The 27,016-nt window shown below is 36.8% G+C and overlaps 1 protein-coding gene across 1 annotated transcript; it reads left to right on the forward strand.

The window, feature by feature from the left end:
- Positions 1–432: 432 nt before the first annotated feature.
- LOC122063062 (dolichyl-diphosphooligosaccharide--protein glycosyltransferase subunit STT3A) lies at positions 433–23,870 on the forward strand. Its single transcript, XM_042626721.1, has 23 exons — positions 433–628; positions 764–826; positions 6,497–6,552; positions 6,665–6,736; positions 6,905–7,010; positions 7,097–7,147; positions 8,237–8,332; positions 8,561–8,620; positions 8,701–8,814; positions 9,103–9,189; positions 14,412–14,515; positions 14,817–14,912; positions 15,467–15,587; positions 15,692–15,772; positions 15,871–16,002; positions 16,123–16,371; positions 19,641–19,784; positions 21,276–21,462; positions 21,600–21,697; positions 22,556–22,635; positions 22,714–22,801; positions 23,256–23,345; positions 23,453–23,870. Exons 1-23 carry the CDS (start codon positions 512–514, stop codon positions 23,519–23,521), a joined length of 2,361 nt encoding a protein of 786 aa, XP_042482655.1. The 5' UTR covers positions 433–511; the 3' UTR covers positions 23,522–23,870.
- The last annotated feature ends 3,146 nt before the right edge of the window (positions 23,871–27,016 follow it).

Genomic DNA, 27,016 nt, shown 5'->3' on the forward strand with positions numbered 1-27,016 from the left:
CATTTTGTATTTTTTAACATATTTATTGTAATTTTAATTGTATCGTATGCAATAATTTCACAATTTTTGTAATATAGTTCCATTTACTATGATATATTATTATAAAAATCGCATTATATGATTTTTTCTATTTTTTGATAAATATATTTTTCTAGATTCTTACAAAAAATTTATATGTTTACACATTTATTGTAATTTTGATCATATTATATACAATATTTCACCCAAAAAAAAAAAATTCAATTTTTGTCCTCTCATTTTTATTCTTACAATTTTTTTTTTGTTGTTGTAATTTTCTAAATTTTAGGCCGATTTTGCGGCCGATAACTCGTTCGAAACCAAAGAGTGGGACTTTTCTCCAGGTCTATCGGCCCGGTCCGGTCCGACCGATACCGATCTTATTTCGAATACAAACTACAAAGTCAGTCGTCTCTCGTCGTTTCAGGACCTAAGAAAAACCCTTCTCTGGGTCAGTCTCTTTTCGCACCACTTTGCTCCATTTTTACCATCAATGGAGGTACCGGAGAATGGGAAAAATGGGAGTCTCAGACATGCCTTCGGAAACGTTTTCTGCTTCTTCATCCTACTCCTAATTGGAATTCTCGCCTTCTCGATCCGCCTTTTCTCTGTAAGATGTCTTTCTTTGAAGTCTACTATGCATCACTAATTTCTTAGATCTGCAACGCGTTTGGTTCGGATCTCTTGTATTGGTATGTATCTTGTTGCACTTTGCGGACTCATTACTTTCCTGATTGATTTACAGGTCATCAAGTACGAGAGTGTTATACACGAGTTCGATCCTTACTTCAATTACAGAGTTACTCAGGTATGCATTTCGGTTTTGAAATAAAATGAAATCTGCATGAATCTGTAATGGATGTTGACTTTCGTGTTTAGATTTTGCTTATTACAGTATAAATTTATCCAAACATTTTATCAGTATGATAATCTTGGTTTAAAACTTTGCTTGGATTCATTTTCAAAATCTGACACGTTAGTTGCTGCATGATGAATTCTGTTGCCTTATGGAGGTAGTGACATGAAATACATGTCTTGGAATCATACATTTTTTACCTTGTAATTTCATAGATTTAGTTGTATATTGTGGAAGCAATAACTGCCAGGAAATGTTACTTGGTGGTAGTAACAGTACTTTTCCATACCCTGATACGCCTACTTATGGAGTTTCAATTGCCGCCTTCTAGGTATCCTCTGGGTCACCTTCAAGGCATGGTATCAGAATTTTCACTCAAATTTAATGGGTACCATTGATTACACAATTAAGAGCGACAGAATGTTAAAATATATTTGTAGGATCTAAGATTTTGTCTCTTGATTTATTTGGAATGAGAAACCTTAAAGTTGTTGGAAATTTAAAACTCATTTCATAAGTCATTGGGAGAGTTCTGTAAAGCCATAGAACATATTTTAAGAGTCATGTCAAAATGTTCCTATATAGCACAAATACAACCTGGTTGGTTAGAACTGACCAGAAACCACTCAAGCTACTTCTAAAATTATCTAAGGCCCTCCAAAATTTTCGAAAGATTTTACGGTGAAATTAGGTCACCATAAAGTGAAATAAGTCATTATTCAGTAAAAAATGGAGCATGTTAAGTAGGCTAGTAAGTTCCAACAAATTATTTCTGATAATCCTGTTTCAGGGGGGCCATAAGTTAACTTGCAAAACTTTAGGCATAAAGGCAGAATTAGGGAGACACCATCAAATTACAGCCCAAAAGAATAAAAAATTGTTTGGTACTTAGCCCTATGGCCAGGCTAAACACATGGATCTTGAAAACATGTTTTCACACCTTGGATGTGAATATCAGAAAATTAAAATAAGTCATAATATTAGAATCTTTTTGTTTGCCAAAACCATAATTAATCACCTTTGAATTGACCAGCAAGCAGAGCAATCAAAAGGCATGTTTTCGTGCACTTTACTACATCCGTGCCTATGGAGAAGGCAGCGTGCCACCCCATCAAAGTAGCAGAAACAACCATCAGATGAGCAATTAACAAAAGAGATGCCTCCGGAACCACACTTTTTCTATATTCAACAGCCATAAAGTTCAGTTATAAACTTATAATCATCTTCCGGAGGTGTATATATGGACACTTTAATTTGTACTTCCATAAGGATAAGAAAAACAAGTCCAAGCCTCCAACAATAACATTTTTGGAGACTCTCATGAGTGTTTTAATCCATTTTCATGTGAATGACTATTACAACTTTACAAGATACTCCAAATCAAAATTTTTATTAGATAAACTTCCCAAAATAGAAATGTTTCACAAATAAAGAAGGTGATATAGAGGAATAGGATGGATGAGGTGGAGAGGTGCGTCTGGATTGTTGTGTGATCGATGTATTCTTTTAAAACTTTAAGGAAAATTTTATAAGACAGTCATATGACCAGCTATGATGTATGATGTAGAAGGTTGGGTAGTTAAGAAGTATCGTGTAGATAAACTCAATGTAGCGGAGATGAGAATGTTAGGATGGATGAGTAGTAAAATCAGGAAGGATAAAGTAAGGAGTGATCATATTAGAGCTGGTTTGGGAGGAGCTTCAATACATGATAAGCTATGAGAAAGTCGTATGAGGTGGCATGGCCATGTTTAATGGAGGCCTTTGGATGCTCTAGACTCCAGTACAGAGGAGTGAAACCCAAGGTGTGGCATGGACAATGCCAATGGTTTTTTTACAAAATTAGAGAATGCTTAGCCGATCCGCTTGTGCTAGCACCTCCAATTCTAGGAAAACCTCTACTTCTATATTTGTCAATAAAATAGACTTCCATGGGATCTATGCTAGCTCAACATTGTTTAAATGGAAAGTTTGAGCAGACAATTTATTGTTTGAGCAAGAAGTTCCTTGACTATGAGGTCAAGTACTCGGGGGTTCTTATATCTTATACCTTTCATAGGTGAATTCCGCATATTTTCACATCTAGAATTTTCATAAAGTTAGGTGTACTACATATATTACTGTCAAGAGTGAATTTCTTGTTATTTAGATATTTAGACTAAGAAAAGGTAAGGATTAGAAGCTTGAAAAATGGAGAGTTGTATGCCACGCTCGGGAAGGATGATCGCTCTAAAAAAGAATTGATTGATTAATTTGATTCTCTCCCAATTGGTTAGATCATAGGTGCAATGATTTATTCATAAGAGAGGTTGTGGTCCAAGTCCAAGATGGCCCAACTACGTCCTCAAGACTCCCTTTACCATTATGTATAAAATGGGCTATTCTATTCCGATAGATATGGTTAGAGCCCTAGTCTCCTCCCACTGCTTGGGAGCTTACGGTTTCATCTTCTGTTTCACTCCCTGATAGGGGTTCTTTTAACTCTTCCCTCACGGTACTACTTCGTTATTAGTCACCTAAGAGTATTTAGCCTTGCAAGGTGGTCCTTGTTGATTCACACGGGATTCCACATGCCCCATGCTACTCGGGTCAGTTCAGATTGAAGGATCTAAAAGAACTAGGGCCAGAGTTAAAATGACCCCAGGACAAGTGGTGAGGAAAGACATGCATAGCTTACACTTTGTATCAAGTACTACGTTGAATAGAGCCGATTGGAGGGTAAGGATCTATCTAGCCAACCCCATTTAATTGGGATAAGGCTGAGTTGTTGTTGTAAACTTCCTCAAATAGAAGCATCAGCAGATATAACAACCTCTCAATAAATTAATCATAACTATCTCAATATATCTTGAAAGTTTCCCAATGATCATTAATCAGCTTTTGTCCTCTTGAAAATAGACTTGAGGAAATTGACAGAATTCTCTATATGATAACTCATCACTTAAAATATGGAAGAATTGTTAATTTGCAAATCCACACAGCATAACCTCCCTTGAGTTGAATATGCTCTTGGAAGAAGGAACACCATTATTGAAGATTGGGATGTTCTTCCACAACTATTAAAACGCTAGGGGTGGTCTATGGATATCTGTCCACCTTACAAGAGGTTTGTGATACATAAAGGTTAGCAAAAACCCATTCTTGCATATTACAGGGTTCAGATATACAAAAATCTACTAAAATTATGGTCACTAGATTACTATATGGTGTAATTCAAAGATTTGGAGGGATGGAAATAAAATCAAATATAAAAGGCAGAGTTGGGGATTAAACTACGTAGAAACAAATCCACAAATCAGATGGAACTTTGTGGGTTGTAATAGAAGTGCTAAACAAGTGAAATGCTTGAGAGAATCCAACTTTTCCTTATCAATTTAAAGAAGAATTGCTATCGTTCTTTGTTTTTTCCCCTAAAAAATGCCCAATTCCTTAGGAAACAACTGTCAGTTGGGATGTAACCCCTCTTAGTTTGAAATTAGCAAATTGTTGATTGACATTGGATGAAAAGATCAAAAGGTTTTAGCAACAAACATTTCTCTTTTACAATTTCAAGAATCTGACAGGTTCTGTAATCAAGAACACAACTAGAACAAGAAGTCATGTCTGAATCTCATGAGAGACTGATCCGAACTATTAAATGATGGTCACTGGTTGTTGAAATTAGAGAATCAATCAAGAACTGAACTAAGTAATCTCAAACAAACAGTTGGCTCTTGATTCCTATATCATGATGATGAAAACAAGATGGATTATTCATTTTTTAAACTAACTTGAAAAGAGAGCCTGGAAATGGATGGGAAGGAGGAAAGAACAACCCAGAATTTGCAGGAATGTAATCATATATGAACAGTAGCAATAAAGCTTCATGTGCTGCAACAATGAATAAAAAAGGAAAAAAAAAAAAAAGGGAGGAAGCTGGACTTTGGTTTATAGCTGTCAATCTCAAAAACAGAAGTAAATTTTCTTCTCTTGACTCATTCTAAATTTTATTTGATGCAGTCAAATCTTAATTCCCAAGTTAGGACTTAAGGTCAATTAGCCTGCTGACAGGCCCAGGACTAAGAGCAATTACTTGAGAAACTTGGGACTGATATATAATCTCAGAGCTTAATAACAGAAAATAGATGTCAACAATGAATAGCAGGGATTTGATAGAGTACACTGGAAGATAAAACCAGGATCCCGATTTGCAACAATTGAAGGGAATCAGAACAGCAAGCAACTAGAATAAGAAGAATTATGAGTCATAACAGAGAAGACATCTGATTTTGATAACAGAATGTAGGATGAACTAAAATTTCAGATCTGAAATCAGGAAGTATCCTTACCAAAAGTAAATAAAAAAAATCAGGAAGTGGGCGAGCCTGTGGCACAATGGTTACGTTGCACTATTGCAACATGTTGGTCATAGGTTCAAAACCTGGAAACAACCTCTTTTGCGAAGCAGGGGTAAGGCTGCATACAACTTGACCCTCCTAGACCTCGCAGTAGCGGGAGCCTCGTGCACTGGGGTTTTTATTTTTTTTTTAAGCATAGTAGATTACTCTGTTCAGAAACAAACCAGAAACAGTTGCAATAGTACCAAAGGTTCTTGGCAACAGAACCTTTGCTCTAGTACTTACAGCAGTCCGAAAGTTAAAAACCAGAATATCGCAGGGGAGATTAGAAGAGAGATAAGGAGAGATCGAGGGTGGGGGGATAGAAGGAAAAATAAAAGGAAGAAGAGAAGGAGAAGCCTGCCAGCGATAGTGCTATAGGTGTGAGAAGAGAGAGATCTCAGTTGAGAGAAAAGTAGAAAAGAAAAAAGAACAGTGGGGGGAAGAGGGACAGATAAGAGATGGAGAGGAGGGGGTTGGGGAGTGCTCACACACCACCTTTTCCAAACATTATTCTATTCATAAATCAATCGATTTTTTTGGGGGGGGGGGGAGGTTTACAAGCTTTAAATAAAATGGCAACTGGAATTCTATTCAGTCTAAATTTCCTAAACTTGTAATAAAGTTCCCCAAATAACTTAAACAACTTAAAATATTTTCTAAAGAGATCCCCCGACTAGGGTGAGCCCCACAACTGATAGACCTTTATCTAATATCTAATATAATTGTAAAGCAAGATAACTTCCTAACTAATAGCTAATGGACTCCACTGCTAATACTAACTAGTAATTAAAATACTAATTCCGTGTTCAGAATTAAAACCTTAAATATGGGCTTATAAAAGTGACCAATTACATCAATAAACCCCAAAATTAAGGCCCAACCCAAACCTATATTAAATTCTGGCCCAAATTTAATCTAGGCCTGCATTATTAGTTTTCTTTCCTGGTTGAGTTCTTGAGTATAGTGGTTGTTTTTAATTGGCTTCAATGATAAAAATTGGATCAGGATTTCGGCCGTAGTCTGGCAGTGGGGATGTGTTTTTGAAGTTAAACTGCTCATAATTGTTTTGGGTGGTCTGAACTCTGTAAAATTCAGAAATTTGAACCTTTTCCTCTTCAATTTCTTGTGATGGATCATCTGGTTATGCACTTATTTGTGAAGTATTCTGCATAATTCAATTGGTCCATTGCTTTTATTTTATTTCTTGATTTTATGGCTGCTGACTCCTATATATTTGTTTCAGTATCTTACAAAGATGGGAATATATGAATTCTGGAATTGGTTTGATGATCGGACCTGGTAATTTTTATAATTATTGTGCTTGAGGACATCTATTTTTTTTTTTCACCTAATGTTGCTTTGTAAAATACACAATGGTTCTAAAAACATCTCTCATTTTATTTATGATAAGGTATCCTCTGGGTCGTGTGATTGGTGGAACTGTTTATCCTGGATTGACTTTGACAGCAGGTTCCATCTGGCGGTAGGTTTCCTTTGATTGATGTGCTTATTTTGTCTCGGCAAATATTCTCTTGTGTTGCTCAGTTCCCTTTGTTTCTAAATTTTTGAATTGGAAATTTTCAGTCTTCAGGGATGCAACTATAAATTTCTCTTTTCTTTTAATTTTAAGTGTTTACTTTTGTCATTGCAGGTTGTTGAATTCGTTGAACATTCCTCTGTCAGTAGAAACTGTCTGTGTGTTTACTGCTCCCATATTTTCAGCCAATGCCGCTTGGGCAACCTACCTTTTGACAAAGGTTTGCTTTTTTGTGGCATTCATTCATTGTTGGACTGTAGGACTTGGCCACGTTAATTATTGATCTCTTTATTGTCATTTTAACAGGAAGTTAAGGGTACTGGTGCAGGATTAACAGCTGCAGCTCTTTTGGCTATGGTAACTTCTAAAGCAACATTTTAAAATTCAAATGGGGTTCTTAGCAAAGGTTTTAGACTGTATGGGAAGAACAGTGTATCGCTGAAAAGCCTGAAATAATACAATCATTGTTCTTCCCTCCCTCGTTTCCTCTTGCCCCTATTTTTATTCTAGGCTGTGAGACCATATTGTATTATATTTGACTTTTCAACTACTTTTTTATAACAATTTTTTTTTCTCTACAAAGAAAAATTCTTTTGGGCTGAAATGGAGCCATGAGTTTAGTAATTCTCCATTGTTGTTAAGACACTGTTTTTGTTTTCTTAGGCTTACATGTGCCTTCTATTAAGAACACTGCTTTGGATAATTGGATTGCATGGGTAATTAGGGCTTCTTCAGATCCTGCATACTTGAGGCTCAAAATCCGACTTCCTCCTGTTGGAAAATTTGAGGATTCTTGTTTAGGTTGTCTTCTGGTTCCTTCGTTAGGGCTTCCTCATGTACATTGAAGGTTTTGAATGTGGTGCACATCCTGCTCAGTCATCCATTGCATCTCTGACATCTTTTCTTGCCAGGATTGTTTCACCCTTATTCCATGACCATGTCGTGTTCTCTCATGGGAAAAGTGTGAAATAGATTTGTTTTGGGCTAGCTTTGTTTGAGGACTAGTAGGAGAGTTGTAGGATCCATCATAAGATAAGTTGGATATGTTTAAGTACAGTATTATCCTTTGGTGACAGCAAGTGGTTTTTTCAAAACTCTTGTTGCTCAAATTAGGAAGTAAATAAAATATTTTCTGTTGCGGACCTTGGCGCAACGGTAAGATTGCTCCATTGTGACTTAGTGGTCATGGGTTCAAGTCAGGAAACAACCTCTTGACCCTCCCCGGACCCTACAGTGGCGGGAACCTTGTGCACTGGGTTTTCCCCTTTTTTAGTCTCTTATTTCCTTTTTCTATATTTTCCTTTTCTCATTTTTTAGGGAATATATAGTTCCGTCTTTCTTTGTGCATTTTTTTTTTCTTCATATATGGTTCAATCTTTATCCCTTGTGCCAACTTTGATATGACTTAAAAATAACTAACTCTTCTCCAATATGTTTTCTTTGTAGGTTCCATCCTATATATCTCGATCTGTGGCTGGCAGCTACGATAATGAAGCTGTTGCTATATTTGCTTTGATCTTCACTTTCTATCTTTATGTGAAGGTTGGACTTTACTAGAAGTTTCATGCCGTTTCCCCTTCATGTTGTTAGTTTTAGACTTTTAGTGCTAAAAGAAGGTTGCCTCATGAAAATGTTGCAGTTTTTCCTTTAAAATGTGGAAATGATTTGATCTGTTTATACTCACCCAGCATTTTTTTAGTCTTAAGTTTCGATTGACATGAAACTTATATTGTTCTATATGGTAACTGTGGCCTGCTAAATTATGTGCAGACTTTGAACACGGGATCTCTCTTCTATGCCACTTTAAATGCTTTATCATACTTTTACATGGTAAGTGTTGCATTATGACGTTACCCATGTTCTTCTTTTCCTTTTTATATTGTATTTATGTTTCCTGGTGGATGGCTTAGGTATGCTCATGGGGTGGTTATACCTTCATCATCAATCTTATTCCCATGCACGTGCTTCTGTGCATTGTGACTGGCCGCTACTCTCCTAGGCTGTACATTGCCTATGCACCTCTTGTAAGTGTCTTCTGCATTCAGGAAACTGGAATCATGATGGCAAAATGAATGGTGCATGTATTATTATTTTTTTTGGGGGGGAGGGGGGGGGCCAGCACCATGTATTTTCCATGGTTTGATTCAGTATAAACTATAGTTTAAATAATATACAAGAAACGATATTGATCTAACAGAGTAATCTTGGTCATCGAAAGAGCTGTATGCAATCCATTCTTGGAATCTGGTTAAAAGTTTTACAAGCCTTTTTCTTTTAAGATCGTGAATGACAAATTCTCTTCGTTTTGTCAGGTTGTCCTAGGTACATTGTTAGCCGCATTGGTTCCTGTTGTTGGTTTTAATGCGGTCATGACATCTGAACATTTTGCATCCTTTCTGGTGAGTTGCAATTGATCAATGATTGGGGATCTTATTTGGTTCTTGTCCCTTTTTTGCATAATATATTTTTTGTCCCTTAGGTAGTTTGATACATTGGGTCACAATTTTTTCTTGAAATGGTAGCCAATACCATATTGCTAATTGCGTAGAGTTCCTGTGTCATTCTTATTATCAATTTGGATTATGTTGGCAGCGGTTGCATTGACTTGTCCTCTTACTATCGGGTTAAAGAATAATTCTGTCCTCAAATTTCATTAATCAAAACTTGACCTTAAAATCGATGGGTGCCTCTTATGGGCTTACATAACTAATTTCTAAATTAGGAAACTAAAGCTGAAACAAACCTTCTAATTTGGCTTCTAACTTGCTAACCAAGAAAGAATAAATTAGAAACTAATAACTAATGAAAAAAAGGAAACTAACCTAAGACATCAAAAAGGAAACTTTGACAATAAAGAAGGAACCTAAATCTAGACTATATATGGCTGAAATTGATGGCTGCGGCTGGACTCCTTGGAGCTTCTTTGTTCAATATTAAGGGACAGCTGGAGGGCAAAACTGGAGACCAAAACACTGCTGCTCAATGGAGGGAATAATGCTCTAATGTGCTGGACTGAAGGACCAAGAATGGAAACCAAATGATGCTGCTTGATTGGGGGAAACGGGGCTGCTAAAGGGTGGTTTGATGGGACAGAATTGGCCCAGTATTGGACCAGCTTTGCACCTCCTGTTTGGTAGCTCGATCTACATCAATACTCTCCACTGTTTCATGGGTTTCGACAAGGAAACACCTCTTTAAAGCCCAAAAAAAATCGGTTTTTTGTGACAATCCTTCATTCTACTCACATATCTTGCATTGGCAAGGGAGATCTACCTATAGAAGAGCACTTGGAGCTTAAAGGTTGTTACGATTCCAGAATCTTGTAATCAACCCAAGGCAAGAAGAAGAGAGAAGAGGAGAGAAGGCGAGAGCCACAGTAGTCCCCAAAGGTGTGGGAAGACAACAGACAACCTGTGGCTCAGGTCAGAATAACCTGCTGCAGGTCTCTTCCTCTCTCTATATATTGATCAGTAAAAAATAAGAAAAGCAGCACAGGACAGGAATGCCCTTGTACCCTGCGCAGTACACTAAACACCCTCGGCTACACTAAAATACCCCTGAAACTCAACAAAGGTAAACCCTTTTCTTGGGTTTTCAACTGGTGGATCATCTTTTGTCGACAACATCTTCGGGTTTCCAGCCCAACCATGTGTGCCACCTCCACATTCGTTCAGTCTGAGTGAGCCATTCCCTAGGTTGGGATACTTGGAAGATGTTGATGATGAGTCTTATAGATGGGCAATGATGGACTACCAAAACAATTGTGCCCAAAATATGTCATGGGTTTCATATGTGTTGCATTCAGAGGAGTGGCTATGGCATCTAAATCCCATAAACTTCGCCTTGTACACAACTTGTGGATTGTTTTGCAAATTTAAAGTATTATTTGCTTGTTTTAATAGCTTATTTCCATTTCCAGTATACAAGTTATATCTTGACTTAGGCTAGTGTACTCTAAGTACACTACTAGCAAACTTGGGTCAACACTACAAGTATCATTTTTTTTTCAATGGAATTAGTTCATGGATTAGGTTTGAAATGTCGAAAATAGGATGTACACAAAAAAAAAAAAAAAAAAAAAAAAAAAATCTATTTGGGGGTAGAAACTATGGTTTCCATCAAGCTAGGAAAAAGTTCCTGGTTTTTGAAATTTCGCAGGTTCCAACTGAATTTTCGGTTTCGACCTGATATTAGAACCTTGGTTGCCACTCCATCTCAACCTCTCATCTCTGCTACATGAAGCTTATCAATATGACGCTTATTAATAGCTAAACATTCCGCACCGTACATCATAGCCGGTCAAACAATTGTCCTATAGAACTTTCCTTTGTGCTTTAAAGGAATATGTTGGTCACACAACACTCGGACGTATCTCTCCACTTCATCCATTCCACCTTAATCCTCTGAGAAACATCACCATTTATATCATCTTCTTTATTTATAATTGACTCTAGATGCCTAAAATGGTCACTTTGTGTTACCTCTCTTTCTCTAGTCTTCACCATTTCATTATCAATTGTAGTCTGACTAACTTCTATGATAGCGTCCCTAGAGAGTTAATCTGACATGTACTTGAGAATAGAGAGCTGTCAAGTAAGTGTGCGGATCTAATTAAAGTTATGTGTGAGGACGTGGTGACTAGTGTGAGAACTGTTGGAGGCGTAGTTGTTAAGGCGACCCAAACATTTGAGGGCCTTCCTAAGCGCTTAGGCGATAAGACGGCCGCAAGACGTTCTAGTGTTCTTTTTGTTATGTATCATAAAAATGCAAGATATCTGTTAGAAAGATAAATCAATAAACTAAGTTCATCATAGCATATAATTATGTAAAATATTGCAATATTTATCAGAAAAACAAGTCAATAAACTAATTTCATTATGACATATAATTATGATACAAAATTATAGTGAAAAAAGGGCTGTTAAAATATGTAAGTATTTATTATACCTACCTCTAAGAAGCCAAAATGAGTGCCTAAGGTTATCCACTATATTTCTACTGCTATCAATTAATACATAAATAAAGTTTAAGGAGTAAGAACTATGAATTAAAAAGTATCTAAAGTAAGAACCAAGATACCAAAGTTAATGGAAAAGAAGTAACCTGTGGAGAAGCCAAAATGAGTGCCTAAGGTTGTCCACTATATTTCTACTCTTATCAATTAATACATAAATAAAGTTTAAGGAGTAAGAACTATGAATTAAAAAGTACCTAAAGTAAGAACCAAGATGCCAAAGTTAATGGAAAAGAAGTAACTTGTGGAGATCTGAATCATTCCAAAAAAATTCAATGAAAAATAAATTGAAATGCCAAGTGTAAGTAATCTTTGAAGCTTAACAGGCAAATACTTAGGGTGAAGAAAAGTATGAAAAAAAAAAACCCATCCAAATACAAATTGTTCCTTCTTCTTGCTCCTATGGCTGGCCTTCAGAATCAGATGGAACCAAAACAAAATCATCCTCAACATTTTCATCATCACACATATACTCTCATCATCCACCTCCAGTTCTTCTTCATCCAAGTCTTCCTCAGCCCTCTCCCTACCATGCTGTGTATAGCAGATATTGGCTCCACTGCGTGATGCTTTAACCCTCCTTGGTCTATTGGTGGCCTTGAAGTGATGAAGATGCCTTAGCTACTCTATCAACAGTTCTCTATGTGAGATCATCCTCAGGATGAACTAATTCATTATCTGATTTGTCAATCGTCATTCACTACTCCAATCTAGCTCATCAAGCACCAGTGGATTATAATTTCTTCATTGTTCCTTTCTTTCTTGGAACCTTACTTGAAGATGACGATTATACTAAATTTAGACAAGATCATTTAAATGTTGATGCTCTAACCTGTTCCTCTTCTTGGTTTGAGTATGACGAGCAATTAACAATATAAAGTAATCACTCTTTAATCCATTCTTCCATAAAATTATACAAACAACAAAAAAAAAGAAGAATATTACATCTAGAAAATTGATGTACTTAGACTGAAGTACTCAAAAACTCAAATGTGCTCCAATTGTGCTCAAAACCAGAACATGAACAACAAAGACCAAGTAAGCGTATTGCAATCTTTGTAAGATCGGGGGTAGAACTTCCATGTCTGCCACCAAATGACTATATATATATATATATATATATGAAAAAATATAGATAAAATAAAAATCAACATACAAATAACTACACGATAAAAAAAAAATTAATAAAAGACTTACTAGGATTCAATATGTCTCTTTGTACAATTGCCATTTCCTTCGAAAAACTTCCAGAAGCTCCAATATAAGATGTAGCTTGAACATTGATCTTGTGTTCCAAGGTTGCATCGGGCACCAACCTTGCAATAATATCATTAAAGGTATCACTTATTTTATGACTGATGGAGTAATCTGGATCCATCTCAATAGCCTTGAAGTGCTTGTTGGATTGAGGAAAAACGCAGTAGAAAATAGCGGTCGATCCATCTAATTCGCCCAACGCCTAATCAATAATCCGTATAACTTTCTTTGTCCCCCAATTTTTTTTTTTTAATATTTTTCTTTGTCTCTTCCATTGCAATATATACTTCAGCTAAAGCAGGCTTCTCATCACCATCTATTATCCTCAAAAGTTGCAGAAGAGGCACTAATGCTATCAAGATATCTTGCACACCATTCCAGATAGTTAAAGCAAGCATTATTTCAGCATCTTCTTCCCTCTGTAGATGAAAGCTTAGAATGCTCCCAGTGATGAAAAAAAACAGATAATTGGCTCAAGTGATCACTAATTCACTATGCTTTAATAAGCTCTATAGTGTTAAAAATTCTCCTAGTGATCCTCCTGCCTGGATCAGGCAAACGTAGTTCTTGATTGAAGTTTTGTAGCCACTTGAGGCGCAGGGGTCCAGCAAATGACTGCAGCTTTACATGAATGACAGAGGGTAAAAATGGAAGCAGAAAATATTCTATGACCTCCCATGTATAAAAGGATGACTAAGATTAGAGAATAAGTTTGAGAAAATCTCTGGGGCATGTGTTGCTTTAGGGGCAGGGAGGATGAGATTTTCATCTTCCCATGGGTTATGGTAGTTCAAGTGTACAACTCAAATATTCTACATACTTCCTTTGTCTTCGTATATTGATGCTGTTGAATCAATCTAGGTTTCTGGATTAACACTTTTGATATTATGTCTTACCAAAGGAATATAAGTTTTCCAATGTCAAATGATGAAAAGCTATTTTGAGAATCCCCTGCCTACGCACACACACACACAAGAAAAAAAAAGCTACTTGTGGAATATGGCACCTTTATCTATAACATATTGCTCGCCTTGGGTGCCTTGGTTGGTGCCATGACAACTATACATTGATTAGTAAAGAAAGAATTATTGATGATGCTGAATGAACTCAGTCAGGATCTATGGTTGGGTGCCTTGGTTGGTGCCATGACAACTATATATTGATCAGTAAAGAAAAAACTATTGATGATGTTGAAAGAAGTCGGTCAGGATCTATGTCCTCTCAGTTGTATTTTTCTTTTTCTTTGCAAGAAATGAAATTTATTTTGTTTGATATTTCTAAGTATTCTCTATTATTCTCCCTTTATTAAACGTTTCTTACCTTTTTTTTTTTATTGTTTTATCATTGCAGGTATTCATCATTATTCATGTGGTTGCTTTTGTATATTACATTAAAGGGCTTCTCTCCCAAAAAATGTTTAAAGTGGCTGTTGCTCTTGTCCTGTCTGTTGGCATGTAAGGCTCCTTGGCATTCTTCTGAGTATATAAGATGCTGAATGGCACTGGTAAAAAGGTGTGAAGAAATGAGCTTTACAAATACAGGGTGCATTGGCATCTCTGTGATGCCATTATTCTTTAGATTACAGATTTATGCTGTCTAGAGATTGGTTGGAGAGTTGTCAAGTACCATTCTTGGTGGATAAAATGATGTTTTACCTTTGTAATTATCTGGATTGGACTGTAAACTATAAGATAATAGAATTATGTGCTTTTGCATTATAACAAGAACACTGAAGTAATGTTTGCCCTTTTTCAGGGTAGTATGTTGTGCTGTGGTAGCAGTTCTTGTAGCACTGGTAGCATCCAGCCCAACAATGGGATGGAGTGGGCGTAGTTTGAGTCTTCTTGATCCGTAAGCTTCTATTCTTGCATGTCATCACTATTGTATGGTTTGTTAGCTATTCTAACAGACGGGTAACCAAATTTCTTGCTCAAGTATCATGCCCAGCTAAAGCTGAAGGGTTTTGAAGTTGATCATGGTTAAAAGCCCTAGTATTTACAGAGACTTGATTGACTTATTATTGAATTGAAATCCCAGCCACAGGGTTGTAACTGTCATAGGTATAAGCAATACAATGAATGGAATGTTCCTGCAATTAAATGTTTGATGACAAGATGAGTCGTAGATGTGGAATGCAGTCTCAGATGCGGAGTCCCTTAATCAGCATGTAGTGATATTGTCTTTTTTGTATTCTTATCCCCCCCTCCCCCAACCCCCTTTTTTTCGGCTATTCAGGTATCTCCCCCCCCCCCCCCCCACACCTTTTTTTTTTTTGGATGAACAAATAATGCATTAAGAGTGGGGGAAAGAATATACAAGGGGAAAAGGGGGGGTTAAAGCTAAAGCTAGGTAAATGAGCCCTCTCTTTTGGATTTCTAATGCTACTGTCTGTGGAATTGGAACAGAACTTATGCAAGCAAGTACATACCCATTATTGCTAGTGTAAGCGAACATCAACCGCCAACCTGGCCATCATATTTTATGGACATCAATGTTTTGGCTTTCTTGGTTCCAGCTGGCATCATTGTAAGCGTACCCCTGTTCATTGCATCTTGTGCCACTGAATGTGGTGTTCTTCTATGTGTTTGTAAAACTTTGTGTATGTTTAGCTTGTTCCTCATTTGTTACAGGCATGCTTCTTACCCTTGTCTGATGCGAGCTCCTTTATGGTTCTTTATATTGTTACTTCAGTATATTTTTCTGGAGTCATGGTAAGTGGATCTTTGAAACAGCTAACCTCATCTGCTTTTTCTCATGATTCTTTACTGATGATATCTAACATCCGTAATATCTCTATCATATGTTCTAGGTGCGTCTCATGCTTGTTCTGGCTCCAGCGGCATGTATGATGTCTGGAATTGCTCTTTCTGAAGCTTTTGATGTTTTGACACGATCAATCAAGTTTCAGTTGCCTGGAGAATCTGGAAACTCGCAATTTGGTGTAAGGCTTCTTTATGGTTTACTCTTTTTGCTTGTTGACTTGTACATATTTTCAAACCATTCAAACGACTTGTAATCTAGTTTATGAATTAATATCTCAGTTATGGTCTTGACCTTTAAGGCAGGGGATACCAGTTCTAGAACTGATGTTACTCAAAGTGATGTGGCAAAGACTGAAAAACAACCACCCACCGATAGCACTGACGACACTATAAAGGAAAGAACCTCAAAAAGGAAGAAGAAGAAGGAAAAGGAACATGTGGAGAAAGCTTCTGTGAAGTCTCAAATCCAAAAGAGGCTTTTGGTTTTACCGTTTGAGTCATCTTTTTTTGGCATTCTCTTACTTGTTATACTGGGCGCCGTTTATGTGGTATGCCAATGTCTCATCTTGCATTGTCTCTGTACAATTTGATATATTTGCACTGATATTTTCCATATCTTATATATGTTAGTTAAAAATGATTTAGGCACCCTCTATTGAAAAGGTGCCCTCTTGTTTTATTGGGCACCATTCATGTGGTATGCCAATCTCGTCTTGCATTGTTTCTCTGTACAATTTGATATCTTTGCACTGATATTCACTATACCTGATTAATGTTAGTTAAAAAATGGTTTTCTTTAGGTCCCTCTATTAACTAGGGGCACGTGTCTGTTTTGTGGTTATTTCTCATTCTTCATTTTCCTTGTTAGAGATTTATATTTCAAGTGTTCAGGACTTGGAATGATTCTTGGTTGAGTTCTGTAGGCGATTTATGTTGTAGCTAAGTTGGTTCTCGCCATAGTTGTCAAGGCGTCCCCTAAGTTGGCATCTTGGCATCCAGGTGGTTTACCTAGGGCCTAGGCGACTGTTGCCTTACTGGTCTGCATGTTGCCTTCTGGTTTGGCACTTATTTATGCTAAATATATTTTAAGTGATTTCATTTACTTAAGATATTATTCATAAATAGGCAAATACCCCCTATTTGATCCAATAAAAATAGTTTCAATATCAAATTCCAAAAGGATAAAAAGTCAAACCCCTAGTCCAAGAACAAAAACATGATTTTTGGTTGTAGGGGCACTTTCAACTTTCATATGTTGCGGCTTTTCTCAATTCTGAAAATTTCATAAATCTTATCATGATGAAATATTGCTAAATCTAGAAGTGCAATAAAATAATCTTTTATTTTGATATCCATAAAATTATTTTCATTCAGGCGATTTTAACAGTATTCGCATACTTTAAAATAAGTTTGACCGGAACATAACTTTGTCATTACTGTTCAGATTCAAGTAATCTTAGATTTGTTGGAAAGCTGATGTTTTGATCTACCTAATACAAAAAGTCACATAACTTTGTCATTACAATTCAGATTTAAGTAATTTTAGACTTGTTGGAAAGCTGGTGGTCGCATGTGGAACTAAAATCTTTTGACCAGTCAAATTTATTAGAGAATGAGCACGTTTCTCTAGATGTTGATTTTTGATGACTTGATGTGGCTTAATATTGATTTTTGATGACTTGATGTGGCTTAATGTTGATTTTTGATGACTTAATAATTGTTGATTTTGATGACTTGTTTTTTTTTGGATGAGTAAATAAAATAAATACAAGGGAAAAAAGGGGGGGGGATGGGAGGGATATACAAACCCAAAGGCGGGGGGAATTACAACCCTAAAGGGTTGGGGGATGGGGAGCCAAAATTGACAACGGAAGCCCCCAGGAAACAACAGTAAGCCTGTTCTTTGGGGAGTCAATAACCGGTCTAAGGGGGAGGGAACCAAGTTTGGAGGAGACGCCAAAGTAGGTGATGGCCTTCCAAATCGAATCAAAAGATCTAGAGTTGGAGGTCCATTTCCGAAGGTTACGCTCCATCCAAATGTGGTCATAGCAGCCCCAAAAGCTAGTTTCCCAGTAGTGTCGCATATGGAAGAACCAGAAAAAGTCATATCTATCCAAACACACTCTCTCTGAAGGGGGTTGGGGGGGTTCTCTGGGCAAGCCAACATTTGAAAAGGACAGATGTGGCTTAATTTTAATTTTAATTTTATTTATTTTTTATGATATGAATTATTAGGAATATGTAGGATACTAAACAGTGTTAATAAAGAGGGGAGATAAAAAATAACACTTGGGCACCTTGGTCGCCTAAGCGTTTAGACAGTGCTCCACTGCCTTGGCACCGTGACAACTATGGTTCTCACAAAGTTACCACCCACACGGAGTTGCTAAGATCTTTTGCAGATAAGAACACAATTTTAAATATTACAACCTTGAATAAGGTTTCATGTCTCTCTATTAATTTAAAAACTAGAATGAAAAAATCTATTTCTTTTAAATGATCAACAGATCCTCCTAAGTTGGTATAAATTTCAATTCTGGCCCTTAATTGATATCCTGGTGAATATTTTAATCATCTTTATAGATATATTCACACTTTTCCATTCAATTTTCCATTCAGGCTAAATTTTCGCTTCATCGCCTTTTTTTTTTTTTTCAATTTACTGAGACATTAGCTTAACAAATATTGATGGAATTAAATAATAAGATTTAAAATCTTATTTAACTTTTGAAATACTATGGCTTAAAAGAAACCATATAGAACCTAAATAATACTCAAAGCAGTCGCCCTAAACACTTAAACGTGAGCACTTCCAAGCTTTGTGACCTGCAAAGCCTAGTTACAGCCTACATAGGCCCACAGTTTCCCCCTCTCCCCCTCCACCCCAAGAGAAAAGATATAAGAAAAAGAAAACAAGGAAAGAAGCGAGGTACATCTAGAATTTGTAAACTGCACCGGTGCAATTCATTTCTTCCTCTCACAGTTTTTTCCCCATCCTCAAAACTTCTGCTGTTTTCTTTAATTGGCTATCCTGCATCAGTGGAATCAACATCTATAAATGAGGCTTGTAAAACCTGGTACAAGTCCCACTCACAGGTGGAATAGAGTCAGCTCTGAACTACGGCAATTTTTGTATGAAGTGGTCAGCCACGGACTTCAATCTGCAACTTCATGCTAGAATTCTGATTTCTTTACCCCCACATAGCCGCATTAAACACCAGTCCCTAATTCAACATCCATAATTGATTTAATCATTAAAACCACTACATATGCTTTCTGGGTTTCATAAAATTTCATATTCATCAGAGGGGGAAATGAAACCAAAATGCCCAGCATACATCACAAAGAGTTACTTGAAATGGAAAAATGAATTGAATGAAATGCACTGGAAATTAAGTTTAGATAACATCCAAAAGTTTTATTTTGATTGTTGTCTTTTTTGTTTTTGAATTTTAAATTAATAAAGATTCATATTCAAGAATGCAGAAGAATATCATAACAAAGATATTTTTAATTTTCCCATTGCACATCTTTTTATTCTGGTTGAACTTGTTATTTCTATTATGTCAAAGTGACATTGATGCTGTGTTTAACAGCTAATTTTTACCTTCTTGTCAATGTATGACATGAATTAATTGTGGGTTGTTGATTTCCCCCTGCCAATTATCCATTTCATGCGCACACGTACGCAGTACAATGAATTTTTGGTGGTTCCCATGGCTTCTTTGTTATTATAGTTTGCATTAATTTAGATGATTTTTGCCTGTTATGTTTCATCTAAAGGCCTTCAATTATCGAAAGAGATTTCTCTGTGTAGATTCACTGTGTATGGGCAGCGGCGGAAGCTTATTCAGCTCCTTCAATTGTTCTGACATCTTACTCGCATGATGGTCTTCATGTTTTTGATGATTTTCGTGAGGCTTATGCATGGTTAAGCCACAATACCGAAGTGGATGATAAGGTGACTTTGTCTTTTGCCCTTTTGCAGTAAAATGTGGTAGATTACGTCAGCTTGCATACTGAAACATTTTTCATTTTATGCCACTAAGATTGAAGATTGTTTTGGGTCAATGTAATTATATTATTAGAGATTGAACATGTTATTATGCTATTATGTTGCTTATCGTTTAGATTTAATGGTAGTTTGCCATTAAAGAATCGGTGGAAATTAAAAGCACGGGATTGATTGTCATCATCATCACCTAGTTCAATGCATATTTTGCTGGAGGATGTGGCCCTGGATCAGATGGAATGATGGAGAGCTGCTGGGTGAGACTCAGATAAGGACAATAATGACAAAACCATAATGAAACCTTTAGCCTAGTGATGCGGATACGCACTTGTGGATTGATCCATACCCATCTGGATTTCCAGACAAAGATGAACCAGATCCATATTGGTTTTGGGTCTTGTAGGATTCTAGGAATTTATTTTATTTAGGAAGATTGTCTTTGATTTTATTTTTATTCATTTTATTTTAGCAAGTTAGGTTCACGTAGGATTTAGAGAGTATTAGAGTGTTGGTTTGCTTTGTTAGGGTAGTTTCCTCTTTCAGTTTGAGTTTCTTTTTATGTCTTTATTTTCCCTATATAATAGTTGTAACCAATGGACAAATCAGAGATTGAAAGAATGAATTGAGATTGGTTTTGGTGAAGAGCCTGTAGGCTAGTGTGCATGTGTGATTCTGTTCTCACCCCCCCCCCTTTCTTTGTGCGAATCCTCTCTCCCTCTGCAACTCTGAGTTCATCTCAAAGGTTCTTCCCTACCCCTACCAGCCCTCCATCACCTAGTTTGCTCCCCCACCCCCCTCCGCCCTTGTCTTTAACTTCTTAGTGAGACTTGAAAATACCCTTGGAATTGTAGATGAAAGAATGAATTGAGATTGGTTTTGATGAAGAGCCTGCAGGCTAGTGTGCATGTGCGAGGTTGAATAATTTACTCAGACCTCTGTATAAATGGTTGCAACCCAACATTGTAAAAGAATAGTTGCCAAAACTATTTACCTCTTAGAAATAGGTCTTACCAGTATTTTCATTCTTCCGTGAACCATAGCTAGTTCCATGACATTTGTGCTTATTGCTATCTTGGCATTATTTCTTGTGCAAGATCTACAGCAGAAATTTGAGGCTTGGCTTCTCGTAAATGTTTATAAATCATTGATGGTTCCAGAATAATTGGAAAGGCTATATTAATGATTGAAAGCTTCTAACTATTAAAAAAATGATTGAAAGGATTCTTTTCTATCCAGGCTTATGTGCTTCTTTCATTCTTCTGCTTCATATTAAAAGACAGGTTGAATTTTAATGGTCTTTGTAATATCTTTGTTTTAGCACATGACCAAGATGTTTGAGACTTGTAAAATTATGGCTTTGAGAGTTACTTTCAAGTTAAAATGGTTTGGGTAGCTGAATGAAATAGAATAAACTGGATGCTTAACAAGGACATCTTGCAGGTTGCATCTTGGTGGGACTATGGTTACCAAACAACTGCTATGGCTAATCGTACGGTCATTGTTGATAACAATACCTGGAACAACACACATATTGCAACAGTTGGTACTGCCATGTCTTCTCCAGAGAAGGCTGCCTGGGAGATTTTTAACTCTTTGGATGTAAAATATGTTCTTGTTGTCTTTGGAGGTGGGATTCATTAAAAGAGTTATTGTTCTATGTTCTGTCATACTTTGTTTACTTTCGGCATTGGCTTCCCTAACTGTTAGAAGACACCTGTTAACATACAGAAACTGATTGTTATGAACATTTATTCTGATGCTCAGGTCTTGTAGGCTACCCCAGTGATGATATCAATAAGTTTTTGTGGATGGTTCGTATTGGAGGTGGTGTTTTCCCCCACATAAAGGAACCCGATTATCTGGTAAGTTGGCATTTTGGATGCCATTGGATTTCAAATGTTTATTTCTTCTTACAATCAGATATTTGTGGTGAATGTAATTAAATCTAGCTGCAGCTTAATTACTGATACTGGTAGATTGTCTTAGAGTTGTTTGTCATTGCGTATTAATTTCTTATTGCAGCTCAATAACATTTTTTTTTGGGAGCTTGGGACATTGTAAAAGTGATTTTTTATTTTGAAAAAGGGTGCAATAGGAAACAATTTGGGACCTTCACACTGCTTATTTGTGTATTCGATGGAACATCGAGATTCCAAAAAAAAAATAAAATAAAATAAAAATGAACAATAAAACATTGAGGAGCCAGTGGACTCTTTCTACATATACTCCCAAAATAACCCTTGATTAATTATGTAATACCAAAACTGCCCCCTTTTTTTTTTGGGAGGGTGGGTTTAATAGTTTAAAGAAGCTGGTCTCTCCTTGGTATGATTATGTTTACAGTTTACAGGTATTGCTATACTTACGTTTCCTTTTCATGCTAATAAAAATAATTATGTTCCTTTCTGTGAGCACACTCTTCTTTTTTAATTTTGAAGTAAAAATACATGAAGTATCTACTTGTCAAATCACGTAGGATGTTATGTGTGTGCACATGACCAACAAAGGATGCCCTCCTGGATTCCAGGTGTATGTGCATGCGTATGATTTTTATTTTGAGGATTATTTTGCTGTCATGCTAGCTAATGTCTTTGTTCCAACACACAAGTTTCACAAAGAAACTTTAGAAATATTTGTAGCCTAGCTTCAACTTTTTCTTTTTTTGTGTGATAAACTGATAATTGAAATATTACTATTTCCTTTTGACTGCTATGTAATAGAGAGATGGTCAGTACCGGATCGATTCTCAGGCCACTCCAACCATGTTAAATTGTCTCATGTACAAACTCGCGTATTATAGGTGTGCACATCCTATACTTTATTTTGTAACTTATTTCTTGTTTATGATGTATGTGTTCTCATTCTGTCAGTTATTTAGATTTGTGGAGACAGATGGCAAAGGGTTTGACAGGGTAAGGAGGACTGAAATTGGAAAGAAGCATTTCAAACTTACACATTTTGAGGAGGTAACAATATGAGCATCATATTTTTGGCATTTAATGCTTAATGAGTAATGTAATTTAATCATTGGGAGATGCATAATTGATTAGGGAGCTACTACCATAAATGGTTAAAATATGAATACCATGCGGAGCAATGTTTTTGTTGATGTAGCAAATTTGGCATTTTTCTTGATTCGTCCTTCCTCTAAGCATAGCTTCCTTACCAACCCATCCTTGTTCTCTCAATGATAAGGCAACAGCCTGCGTCTGTTAACAACAGATGTCTCAAGCAGACAATCTTCAGGCACACATGAGTTTCTGGCTGCGCATGTTGAGAATTGTCTTACAACTAGGACAAACCTGTCATCTATGACATATTCTGTTATTTGAAGTCTTTCTAAACTGTAGTTGGATGAATGTATCGAATGTGTATGAAGTGTACACTAATCTAGCTTATTCTTACATCTGATCATTTCAGGTATTCACAACACATCATTGGATGGTGAGGATCTACAAATTAAAACCTCCAAAGAATAGGATCAGAGGAAAGGCAAAGAAATCAAAATCGGTAATTTGGGGGAAATTTTGGAATTTGCATTCATTCGCTCTAAAATAGTCTGTGCCAGCTGGAAACTCAAAAACTCATTATGCTTCTCTTTTATTGGATTGTGGCAGAGTTCAAAAGGAAGCACACCAACTAGCTTGAAACGAAGTGGGAGGAGAAAGAGAAATCCTTGGCATTAGATACTTTTTAACTCTTTACCGGTAGCCAGCATCTCCGGTTTGTTTTAATTATTTCATAGATATTTACTGTGCTTGAGCCTGTAGAGAGGGTTGGCACACATAGGTGATCGGTTGCCTCTAGTAGAAAATTTTCAGCCTTTTGTATCCCACCTTGTATCCTTTGCTTTCTTTTGCATTTAAATGTTTATTTCACAAGTGATGGATGAATTTTTATCGGTCATGGACCAGTTTCATAGAAGGAAGAGAAATCATGGTGCAGATCCTTTTCACATTCTAGTTTTCAGTAGTGTAACTAATAGCTTGCAGAACATTTAACCCATTCAAGTAGATACAGTGAAACTTGCATGTATATTTCTCCATTTCCTATTTTCTTATTGTTTTGCACCATATGGATGTTAGCAGATGCTAGAACTGTTCATTCCTCTGCTGCACATGCTCTACAAAGTTGCTTTTGCTTGATTAGGGTGTTGGACCTAAATGCAACTAATGAAGTGGAAAGCCATACAGGTGAATGATATATCTGTATCCTATTAGAAACTTGATGGATACAACACAGGTGCTAGGGATATCGTCATTTAGTGGTAAAACAAGTAAAACCGTTTTCCATTCTTGCACCTACAAATCTACAATGGACACTTCAAACAAGGCCTCATGCTTAGCATGTGAAGGTTTTGTGTTTCAAGCAAATAAATGGCTGTGTGAAACAAAATATTAAGTTCATTAGCATTTCCATCTGAAACAACCATCGTATCATCCTTTTCCCGTTATAGATTCTGTTGGGGAGTCTGGCGCCTGTGCTAGACACAGGATGGGCTGAAATGACTGACTTGCCCCCATGAAAGCTGGAAATATCATGTCCATTGATGCTTCCATAGTTCCATGTGCACTCCTATTGGCTTTTGCGCTGGTGAAGGGGCTATGCTCTAGAACAGGAAGCTCTTTCCCATATCAATACTTTGTCAAGAAAATCCATTAATGTTTGGATTGAAAGCTACATCTTATAATGTATGGGTCATTTATGACCTAATTTTCTTTCATATTTTCATAATTTTTTTTAAGAGAAGACTTGCGCAGATATGTTTTTTTTTCACGTACAATTAGGAAAGAACATGAACGTAGAAACACAATAAAATTTATGGAATTGAAGCTGAAAAGGCTATGTGGCTCCTATGCCAAAAGACAAAGGGGAGTGAAATGATTCTCCCTCATGAAAGGCCAGAATCCCACCTCTATTGATGTTTCCACGTGTTTCCATTGACCCTTATTCTGGTATAGGGGCATCGCTGCCCTTCACTAATACCCCCCCTCATAATTTATCTAGGAAATCTTTTTGGTCTGGGAATGTGGCCTACACCAGGGTTCTTTGTGGTTGTCTTGGGCAGGAATGTCTTTTTACATTGGGGAGAAGAGAAAGAGACCTAAGGGAACATTATTATACTTTTTCGCAAAATTTAAAGTTACAATAAGGAAAAAAGAATGCTACTTGCTTGCATGTGTCTACGCCTCGGCACAGCAGTTTCAAAAAGATTGTGCTGTCTCACATTGGGCCTATGGGTACCTATGCGAACAAGGTAGCTCTATCTTGCCTTTACAATGATTATATTTTTGTCGAAACAAGGGGAAGAATATTTCACAACCGAGAAATATTTATCTCTGCTGCTTTGCATCACACTTTGAAAGGATTCAATAGTTGAAAAAGTGACACAAATGTGAGCCAAAGGTCAGATAGGTGCGTTTGTTTGAGTTTAGGTAATATTAATGGTGGTCGGGGAAAAGGGGTTGTGGTTCCAGTTGTTCCAATCCTCTCCATAAAGCCCATGGACCATAGAGTGATCCTAGTGCTGGGAAGACCCGGGCACACGTCTCAAGGTCATCATAGCTGTGAGATCACTCCATGGTCCATGAGCTCTATGGAGAGAGGAATCCTATCCGATTCCCATTTGATAGAAATCAGTACCAGTACAAGGGAGTGTGCCAGGTGTTGTAAATGCAGCATTCATTGGGCGATCTTGTCATTGGAGAGAAGCCTGATCCACAGCTACAATAGTTGATTTTTTTTTTTTATTGAAACAAAAGATAGGGAAAAGGCAAGGCACACCAGTGGTCTCCCCATCCCCTTGAAAAAGACCCTACCTTCTTGTCCCGCATTCCCCATTGGAGCACGCAACGAGTATTCACAAGCCGGTGGTATGCCCATCTTTCACCTAAAAAAATAATATTTAAATAAAAAGAACATCATTCAAATTCTAACCTTATTAGCTAATGGGAGATGGTTGTTGGGCATGTCGCCAGCTTCTGGTAAGTTAGTGGCATGATTGGACATAGGAGGGCAAAAAGAGACTTTTTCAAAGGGAGAAGATAGAGAATGACACATGCTAAGCACCTTGGCGTTGTACCCAACCTTTTCGCTTGACTAATATGTGGTCCATAAAAACCCATTCTCTATTCTATTTAAAAGTCAGTTCAGACATCTACGGTTGTGCCTCTCAATGACTTTGTTCCTTGAAGTCCTTGGTAAAGTCCCTATGTTTTAGCTTCTTGTGCACATCCACCATGGCCAGAATCCATGGATGCAAATACAAATTTCTTATCAATTAATACCATAGAAGCCCATCCAGCCTCATTGGATTCCTTGGCAAAGCTCACATCACAAATTTTGATGGGATTAGCAAATTGAGTGAGCTCAAGGTAGTCCTCACAGGATAGTATAGGACATAAGGAAATTGGATCAGACGGTTGAGGATTTTTTTTTACTTAATAAGAAGGTTGAGGATCTCAGGTATAAAGATTCAAGACATAAATCCATAAATTGATATTACATAAAATAACATAGGATTTGGGGGGAACGATTAGAAACACAGTGGTTGCGAGCATTCCAAATAAAGTAAATTGTTATAAAGTTAAATTGAAATGAGAAACCTTATTTCCTGTTCACAAATTGTGCACTTATCAAGGATAGAGAACCAAATCATAAAGTGAAGAAGTTCGTGTTGAGGATACGTTATATAGGTTTCCTTTCTTTTTAAGAAATCTGAGAGAGATGTGAGGACAAGCATTGTCACCCTATTCTCCATTGATAATGAAGTTAAATCGCATCTTGCCGAGAATGTAGGCAATCTTATTGGACCTCATATATCTGTGCACATTATTTGTTTTTGTTTTTTCCATTCTTTTTCTACATCATTTTAGGACTCTGTTTCTCCGTTCGGAGTTGTTCAGAGTGTAGCCCAAACAATCCTACAGCCCAAATTCTTAAAGAGCCGTTGGGTTATTAAGAACACTCCAACCAAGCTTTTTGAGCCAGGCTGAAGATGGATAGAACTCAAACGAAATCCACACTGCTCTTTGTCTAGACCTTAAGGCTACGAACAATTTATTTAACATCAACATCTCCGCAATCGAACATTGATGATATTAAGCTATTAATTAATCTAATTTTTTCTTTTCCCTATCAAAAGGAAAAAAAAAATCCTACCTGCGCTTGAGTCTTGCGGA

Source organism: Macadamia integrifolia, chromosome 2 (assembly GCF_013358625.1).
Source record: "Macadamia integrifolia cultivar HAES 741 chromosome 2, SCU_Mint_v3, whole genome shotgun sequence".
NCBI lineage: Eukaryota > Viridiplantae > Streptophyta > Magnoliopsida > Proteales > Proteaceae > Macadamia > Macadamia integrifolia.